General features: G+C 45.7%; 1 protein-coding gene across 1 annotated transcript; it reads left to right on the top strand.

Moving 5' to 3' along the window:
- Positions 1-400: 400 nt before the first annotated feature.
- On the top strand, positions 401-5954 carry LOC308150213 (protein flightless-1 homolog; the record flags this gene model as incomplete). Its single annotated transcript, XM_080523067.1, has 7 exons — positions 401-408; positions 635-695; positions 817-945; positions 1534-1640; positions 1868-1973; positions 5660-5725; positions 5820-5954. 7 exons carry the CDS (start codon positions 401-403, stop codon positions 5952-5954), a joined length of 612 nt encoding a protein of 203 aa, XP_080379193.1.
- Positions 5955-9274: the final 3320 nt, after the last annotated feature.

Raw genomic sequence — 9274 nt, 5'->3', positions numbered from 1 at the left:
CTACAACTGGAGACAGACACTATAGACCTGCACCTACAACTGGAGACAGACACTATAGACCTGCACCTACAACTGGAGACAGACACTATAGACCTGCACCTACAACTGGAGACAGACACTATAGACCTGCACCTACAACTGGAGACAGACACTATAGACCTGCACCTACAACTGGAGACAGACACTATAGACCTGCACCTACAACTGGAGACAGACACTATAGAACTGCACCTACAACTGGAGACAGACACTATAGACCTGCACCTACAACTGGAGACAGACACTATAGACCTGCACCTACAACTGGAGACAGTGGAACTATAGACAGAGTACTAAGTACTAAGACAACGAAACGCAGTTCGGCATCTAACCAGATGTGCAACATAGGCGTCGTTTTGGTATGGCAAGGTATGGCACTCGCCATAAAATATTATATTATATATTATAAAATATGAACTATTAAATATAAAAATATTAAGAATACGTATAGGCCTACAGCATATTACTATATACACCACCTGAATTAATGAGAAGGTGTACAGGTGTTCCTAATAAAGTGTTCAGTGTGACTTTGTTCCTCTCAAAAGTCAAGTGTAACCTTCTCTCTCCCCCCCCTCCCTCTCTCTCTCTCCAGGACTATCCAGATTGGCACAGACTCCAGTAAGCTGAACTCAGAGTTCTGCTCCATCCTGAAGGTGACTGCTGGGTTTGGCTGTTGGTAGAGAGTTGGTAGACACAGAATTATAATAATACTTTACTGTACAAATGTTTGCCTGTCCTCAAGCTTAACCGTGTGTGTGTGTGTGTGTCCTGTAGGTTCCGTTTGAGAGCACAGACAACCAGGGGATCGTGTACACCTGGGTGGGCCGTGCTGCAGACCCTGACGAGGCCAAACTGGCTGAGGACATCATGAACTGCATGTTCGACGACACCTACAGCAAACAGGTGTGTGTGTGTGCGTGTCGTCTGTGTCATTATTTTGGTCTCTTTATGTACTGATCAGTTGGTTGATGAATGTAGATCTATCAACCTGTACGTACAGTACATGAAGCCTCCGGTCTCCTGCAGCTGACTGAACCTCTTCTCCTCTCCCCTCCTCTCTCCTCCCCTCCCCTCCCCTCCCCTCTCCTTCTCTCCCCTCTCCTTCTCTCCCCTCTCCTTCTCTCCCCTCTCCTCCCCTCCCCTCCCCTCCCCTCCCCTCCCCTCCCCTCCCCTCCTCCCCTCCTCTCCCCTCTCCTTCTCTCCCCTCTCCTCCTCTCCCCTCTCCTCCCCTCCCCTCCTCTCCCCTCCCCTTTCCGCCTCTCCCCTCTTCTCTCCGCTCCGCTCCTCTCCCCTCCTCTCCCCTCCCCTCTCCTCCTCTCCCCTCTTCTCCTCTCCTCTCCCCTCTCCTCCTCTCCCCTCCCCTCTCCTCCTCTCCCCTCTTCTCCTCTCCTCTCCCCTCTTCTCCTCTCCCCTCTTCTCCTCTCCTTTCCTCCTCTACCCTCCTCTCCTCTCCTCTCCTCTCTTCTGTTCTGTTCTCTTCTTCTCTCCCAGGTGATCAACGAGGGGGAGGAGCCAGAGAACTTCTTCTGGGTGGGGATAGGTTCTCAGAAGCCGTACGACGAGGACGCAGACTACATGAAATACGCCCGTCTGTTTAGGTGAGGGGGGGGGGGCTCAGTGTGTGTGTGTGTGTGGGGGGGGGGGCTCAGTGGGGGGGGGGGGGGGGGGGCACGGCTCGGCACACAGAGACATGAACACAGTCAAGGTAGTTTGACCTGAAGTGAAGTTAGTTTACCGTGCAAGAGTAGAGTCATATTAGGTCAAGTTTATACATATTCAACTGGGGCGTGATAACCATCTCCCTCCCTCCCTCCCTCCCTCCCAGGTGCTCTAATGAGAAGGGGTATTTCGCTGTGTCAGAGAAGTGTTCAGACTTCTGTCAGGACGACCTGGCCGATGATGACATCATGCTCCTGGACAACGGCAAAGAGGTGAGGATGTGACACAGGCAGACGTCAGGTCTACTCACACCAGGACCCAATGTTCAATGTTCAAATCCAAACTAATGTTGTTGGTGTGAAACCAGTAATGCAATGTTGGTTGGAAGATAATGACAGACATGACAAAATGGTAGGGATGTAACGATGCACTCAACTCACGATACCAGATTCACGATACCAGATTCACGATACTGGGTTCACGATACCAGATTCACGATACTGGGTTCACGATACCAGATTCACGATACTGGATTCACGATACCAGATTCACAATACTGGGTTCACGATACCAGATTCACAATACTGGGTTCACGATACCAGATTCACGATACTGAGTTCACGATACGATTTTCTCTTTTTTTTTTTTTTTTTTTACAAAATGAGATTGCAGACAAATTTTAAAATATAATCTAATTTATTTATTTCTCTGACAAAAACTACATAATACTGTATTTTCTTAACCTTTGGGTTGTGTTCATGTTTGCCCCCCCCCATCCTTGGTGTTCCCGGTCTAATTAGACCGGTCTGATTAACTGCTTCATATCTCCAAAACTACATGGTCAAATTTGCTAAATTTGGTACCTGGTGAAAGCTGAGACCTGTGAGATGTTAAAAAATGAACATAGATATGACCAAATTACTGTAATGTGACTAAATACACAGTAGAAATTTAATATTTCATTTCCGTTTTTGAGAATTTCAAATAAGAAGGCCAGTTACACCCTGAAACTCTATATATCTCTGCCAAACAACACATTGGATCAGTTCTTCAATATCTCAACATATACTGTGCACAATTTGATGAGAGTATCTCTCTCCCTCTGGTTGACACCAGCGCAGGGGGAAGTTCAGGCTTGTTCTTCCTCACTGTCCCCACCATGGTGAGCTTGCGTTTCAACAGCTCCTGACCAAGCGCATATGAGGTGAAAAAGTTATCACATGTGATATTATGCCCCTTGAGACCGGCTGTCATGTCCAGCACAACACGCATGCTCTGGTTTTTTTCTGGCCTTCCATCAACAGGTTTTCCCGTGTAGACCTGCATATTCCAGGCATAGCTGCTCCTGGCATCACATGCTGCCCAGATCTTGATTCCATACTTGCCTGGTTTGCTTGGGATGTACTGCTTGAAGGGACAGCGACCTCTGAAACGGACCAGGCGCTCGTCAACTGTCACCTCAGGGCCTGGATTGTACATCAGTGGTAGGCGCTCCACCCACCTGTCCCAAACGTTCCTGATGGCAGCCAGTTTGTCATTTCGCCAGCGGGCAGGTCTTGTATATCTGTTATCAAATCGGATAACTCTCGACAGGACATGAAACTGCTGTAATGACATAGTGGACCGGAATATAGGCCTCCCGCACTCCGCATCCCACAGACTCTTTGTAGCCTCATTGTTTGACCGATATACTCCTGCTAGAATCAACAGACCTATGTAGGCTTGAAGGTCTACCTGGTCCAGTGCTCTCCATGTGTCCCCAAACACACGCCTCCCCTCCAGGTTTGTCATGTCCAGTACAATTTCCTCAATGGACTCTGGTAAAAACAGTTGGAAGCTGGACTTGATGTCATCCACACGAGATGTAGCATACCGCGTTGGTCCTGGTGTCATCCTTATGATGTTTTCCACTCTCGCTCTGCTTGCTCTATCCTGGGAGGATGAATACCAGAGCAAGTTGCCACCCTTGGACTGGAATGTCACCTCAGGTGCCTGTTCTTCAGGTGCCTCTTCCTCAGGGGCCTCTTCCACAGGGGCCTCTTCCTCAGGGGCCTCTTTCTCGCCGTCTGTCTCATAACATTCTGGATCGAAGTCAGGATCGGTGTTGTCTTCCAATTCTGAGACATCCTCCTCTATCTCTGGTTCAACTTCAATCTCCTCTTCATCTGGTTCAAAAATTCGGTCGAGAGCCTCTCTGACAGATAATCGCTTAGACAGCCGCTTACTCATTGTGTTCACAGAGTGAATTCAGAGCAAAGCACAAATAAAGCTTTATATAGGGGGTCTGTGAGAGTTTAGTCTGGAAGGTGTGGTTCACGTGGGGGGATGGGCATATAAGCACGGGAAAGAGAAGGGTTCCCATAACAAACACCTGTTTCATTTGATACATTTCATAAGCACGGGAAAGAGAAGGGTTCCCATAACAAACACCTGTTTCGTTTGATACATTTCAGTGTTTGTTATGGGAACCCTTCTCTTTCCCGTGCTTATGTGTCCATCAGAACCATACCTTCCAGAGTTATGGGAACCCTTCTCTTTCACCCCAGGTGAACCACACCTTCCAGACTAAACAATGTTTAGTCTGGAAGGTCTGGTTCGGATGGGCAAATAAGCACGGGAAAGAGAAGGGTTCCCATAACAAACACCTAATTGTTTAGTTTGAAATGTGTCAAACTTTATATATGAGGTATTTGAACAGGTCTGATACATCCTGGAATGTTGTAGCTTGTTACAACTTGTGTTATCCATTAATTTCCTATGGCGGTCATTTTTGACCGGGAACACCACCGATGTTACAAAGTTGACTAAAACCACAAAATTCAATGCCAGTGGTTAGTCAGCAATTTTATATGTTCAAATGCCTAGTGTGGAGGATATCATAAGGCCTTGAGGCAATCAAATGTAAAACACAATATTTATGATTGATGAAAGTTGCTCTCGGTCAGATTTGACCGGGAACACAACCGGAGGGTTAAAGAATCGCTTATTTGTCCCTCTTCAGAACCAATGAAATAAGGAGTTATTATATTGTATTGTTTGTTTTTGTTGACATATGGGATGTGTTCAGCTAGGCTTAAATAAAAGTATTGCTGCTGATATGTAGTCCCTTAAGCACAACTGAAGACAGGTCATAGAAATGATCTATTTGCATGTTAAAACGCATTTTCCCCTTAGTTTACTTTTTGATGATGACCCTGCATGTAGAATCACTTCTTCAACTGCATTGTCAATGTAGCTAGCTAGTTTAGCTGTACACTTACAATAACACACCGACACACCACCAACAATGGACACTTCAACAACAGCATTGCAAGGCGAGTGCAGCGAGCTACAGCAATAACAGTTTAACCTTAGAGCCCAACAACATGGATAGATAACCAGTATGCTAGCTAGTTAGCCTAGCTACATGACTTTCAATCCAAGTTCACACAAGCATGACCGCTTCGTGGCCTCCACCTGTCAATACGAAAGACATCAAACTTTATTTGAGCGAGCTAGCTAGTCTTGCATGTAATCTGCAATCAAGTGTCATGGGCTCAAAACACCAGAAATGTAGCTCTGCATGTTTTAAACTGCACAACGCTATTAGCTACAAGACATTCACAAAAAGCATTCTAGGATAAGTTTGGAACACAGCGGTTGCTGTGAGGCCTCGGGGGCAGAAGGCTGCAACCCGCCTCACCTGACCCAGCCAGCGTCTGACTGACGTGGGTATGGTGATATTACGTGGTTCTTCTAGCCCAGCCTCTTTCACTGCAACGTCCATATTCCTCGCATTGTCCGAAACAAATATAGCAATTCATTTTTCATCTCACCGATTTGAATCGTCACATATTTGTATCGATAATTAACTGCATCGCGATGCATCGTTACATCCCTACAAAATGGCCACTATGAGTCATGAAATCATTCTTGTTTAGGCTAATTGTTTCTTTCTCTCTCTCTTCCTCTCTCTCAGGTGTACATGTGGGTGGGCACTCAGACCAGTCAGGTGGAGATCAAACTCAGCCTGAAAGCCTGCCAGGTAAGACCCAGACGTGTGTGTGTGTGTGTGTGTGTGTGTGTTCCAGGTGCCCAGTCTTGTGTATGGGTGTGTAACCCCCCCCTCTCTCTCCCAGGTGTATATCCAGCACATGCGGTCCAAGGACTCAGAGCACCCCAGGAAGCTCCGTCTGGTCAGGAAGGGGAACGAGCCTCACTGCTTCACACGCTGCTTCCACGCCTGGGGAGGCTTCAAGACCACGCTGGCATAGAGACCCTACACACACACACACACACACACACACACACACGGCTTTACCCTAAAGATGGCGGCCATTTAGTTTTCTACCTGTAAGGAGAGGACTATACCCAGCACAGACACATTAGGCTTTACCCCGTCTTCCCCCCCGTCCCCCTGCTCAGCGCTCCTCTCCACAGACCCCTCTGTCTTCTGCCTCCCCCAGAGACACGGCCAACGCCCCCCCCCCCATGTTTTGTACGAGCTTTTTTTAGCGGGTCTGAAAATTCGAGAAGATGAGATGAATTATGAGATTGTACGCGTGCGGTCTAATGTACAGATGTTTTCTAAAGAGTCCGGATCAGCCTCTTGTCTTCACACACATATCCGTCTTATCAGAGAGAGATTAAACATGGGAGAGAAACAAGAGATATTATCAAACCGAGAGTAATTTTATTATTATTATTATTATTATTATTTTTTTTTTTTTCACGATCTTCTGTTAGTTTTTGTTGTTCTGTTGGGAGCTCAGTAACAGTCATGGTGTGTCCTGTATGTTCTGTTACACAGGCATCTGAGAGACCACCTATATGTTCTGTTACACAGGCATCTGAGAGACCACCTGTGTTGCCTGTTCCACTGGGACAGATGTTGATGTTATCTATGTGCAATGGAAACAGAATGGGAGGTCCTGTGTTATTGTGTCCTCAGCCAGGGTGGTGTGAGGGTGAGGGCTTCTATCACGTTGAAGACACATCACAGCGCTTGTCATCATGTGACCCCTACGGTCTGCAGGGATTGGTCCAGGCATGATATACAGTAGATATGGATATAATAGATTATATATTTACAAACAAGCAGCGAACCGCCGTTCTGTTGACTGTCTCATACTGTACTTTACTAGATGAATCACACACACACACACACACACACACACTCGTGTGTTTAATATGGACATGCTGCTAATGCCACTTGCAAATGCTCTATTTATGTATTTTATATTAAAAAATAAAGTTTCACTTCACTAAACATGTTGGTTTCCTTGGTGTCTCTCTGCACACACACACCACCCCGGTCAGCTAGTGGAACAGGCATCACGCTGCTGTAAGCCAGTATATCGTCCTTGGCCCTGACTGAAGACCATGATTGTCTGAAACAGGTGTGTTAGTGTTGGGCTGGAATGAATACCTGCACACACAGGCAGAATCTCTACAGAGGGGTTTGAAGAAGTCTGTTCTAAATGATCTGCTCATCTCTCTCAGCATCCTATTCTCTGACTACCGGATACTACTACTATTACTACTAACTATCATCATAATAATGCATTTATTTTGTATAGGACTTTTCAAATTCAAAAACACTTTATTCCATGAACAAGAATATAATGGATAAATAAAAAGTTAAATATAAGCACAAAAAATGTTCCAAAGAGTGGGGTCTGCAGCGGAGAAAGCCAGGTCCGGTGTTTAGTGCTGGTGAAGGGGACAAAGAGGTTGGCATCAGCTGACATGAGACCTGGGCTAGGGGTGTGCTGGAGGAGGAGGTCAGAGAGGTTGGAGGGTGCCATGTTGTTGAAGGCTTTGTAGGTGGTAAGGAGAATCTGAAACCTTAATCAGACTGGGAGCTGGTGGAGGTCCTGGAGGACTGGAGTGATAATGAAGTGATTTTCACATAGCTGTCATTGACTGTGTCACACACAGTCAGTCAATAAGAGCACTCTCAGTTCACACTGAATCAACTCATTTGGTTTTCTGAGGCTGGATTCCACTCTGATGACTGTCCTGCTCCTAGCTCTTCAGAATGGAACTGAGCCTCAAGACTCCAGTCCTTTTCCTTTTCCTGTCTAGTCATGCTGCTCTGGCGCCACCCTGTGGACTTAAGTGGAACTAACCCCCATTTCTGTGGTTGAGCAAAAAGGTGAAATTCTTTCCCTAGTGACTTGAATGCCTTTATTACAACATAAATACAGAAGTCAAATCAAATCAAATCAAATCAAATGTTATTTGTATAGCGCATTTCTTACAAGATGTAACTCAATGCGCTTCACACAATGAAAATGTTCAGTCAATCAGTCAATCAATCAATCAATACTGACAGAGCCGCGAGCAGGCAAAAGTAAAAAAAACCTGTATACTATGTAGCCAGGAAAAATTCCCTTGCAGCCCTCTACCAATAGAGCGACTACTAGCCAGTTTGCTTACCAGTACCCAGCGGTCCAGGGGAGGCCAGGACCACCGGCACAAAGCAAGCAAGCAAGGGCAAAAACCTGTACACCATGTATCCAGGAAAAATTCCTTGCATATTATCGGCGTACACACTGTCCATAAATTTTGTGTTGTATTTGCATCGTTCTGCATCCAGTATGGTCACAGGTCCTGCCAAAGGAGAAACTTAAGCACAGTTATGATGCAACAACACAATAGAGACGACAGTAAAGATGACAGCAATACAACCTGATGGTGGTCCTGGTACACCCTTGTACCGGTTCCAGTACTGCTCTAGGTGCTATTTGGAGCTGACAGTGCCTCATCAGCACCCGGGTCCATTTTCCTGTCAATACAAATCTCAAAAACACGAGTATGGTGTAATGGCCTAGTGATCCTAGTTCTATAATGTCCAATGTCTCCCTTAGTATCAAAAGGCGACATTGAATAAGTAGGTTTTGAGGTCACGCTTAAAAATGTCCTGAGTTTTAGACAACCTCAGGCCCTCAGGTAGGGTGTTCCACAATCTAGGAGCATATATGCTAAAAGCTGATCCTCCAAATCTCTTTGTCCTAGCCTCTGGCACTATTAAAAGTTCTGTGCCACTAGACCGTAGGGGTCTAGCTGGTGTGTATCTTATGAGCATGTCCACCATGTAATTGGGTGCATCACAGTGAAGTGATTTATAAACTAGTAAAAGGATCTTAAAGTCTATTCTATGACTGACAGGGAGCCAGTGTAGTGATCTTAAGACAGGTGTGATGTGCGCTCTCCGTTTGGTCCTAGTAAGGACACGAGCAGCAGCATTTTGAACCATTTGTAGTCTATTTATCATTTTTTTGGGGAGACCTGTCAGGAGAGCATTACAGTAATCTAGCCTACTAGTAACAAACGCATGCATTAATTTTTCAGTGTCTGCCTGGGAGAGAAATGATTGTACCTTAGTGATGTTTCTTAGATGGTAGAAGGATGTTTTAATAGTGTTATTAATATGAGTTTCAAAATTTAGATCTGGGTCAATTATGACACCAAGATTCCTGGCCTGACACTTAGTGTTAAGAGCTAGTGTTTTCAAGTGTGCAGATAATTTCTCTCTCCCAGTTTTCTCGCCAATGATCAATACCTCTGTTTTTTCTTGATTGAGTTGAAG

This window comes from Nansenia antarctica (assembly GCF_963989245.1).
Source record: "Nansenia antarctica genome assembly, chromosome: 2".
NCBI classification, from domain to species: domain Eukaryota; kingdom Metazoa; phylum Chordata; class Actinopteri; order Argentiniformes; family Microstomatidae; genus Nansenia; species Nansenia antarctica.
This window is presented reverse-complemented; position numbering and strand designations above follow the sequence as displayed.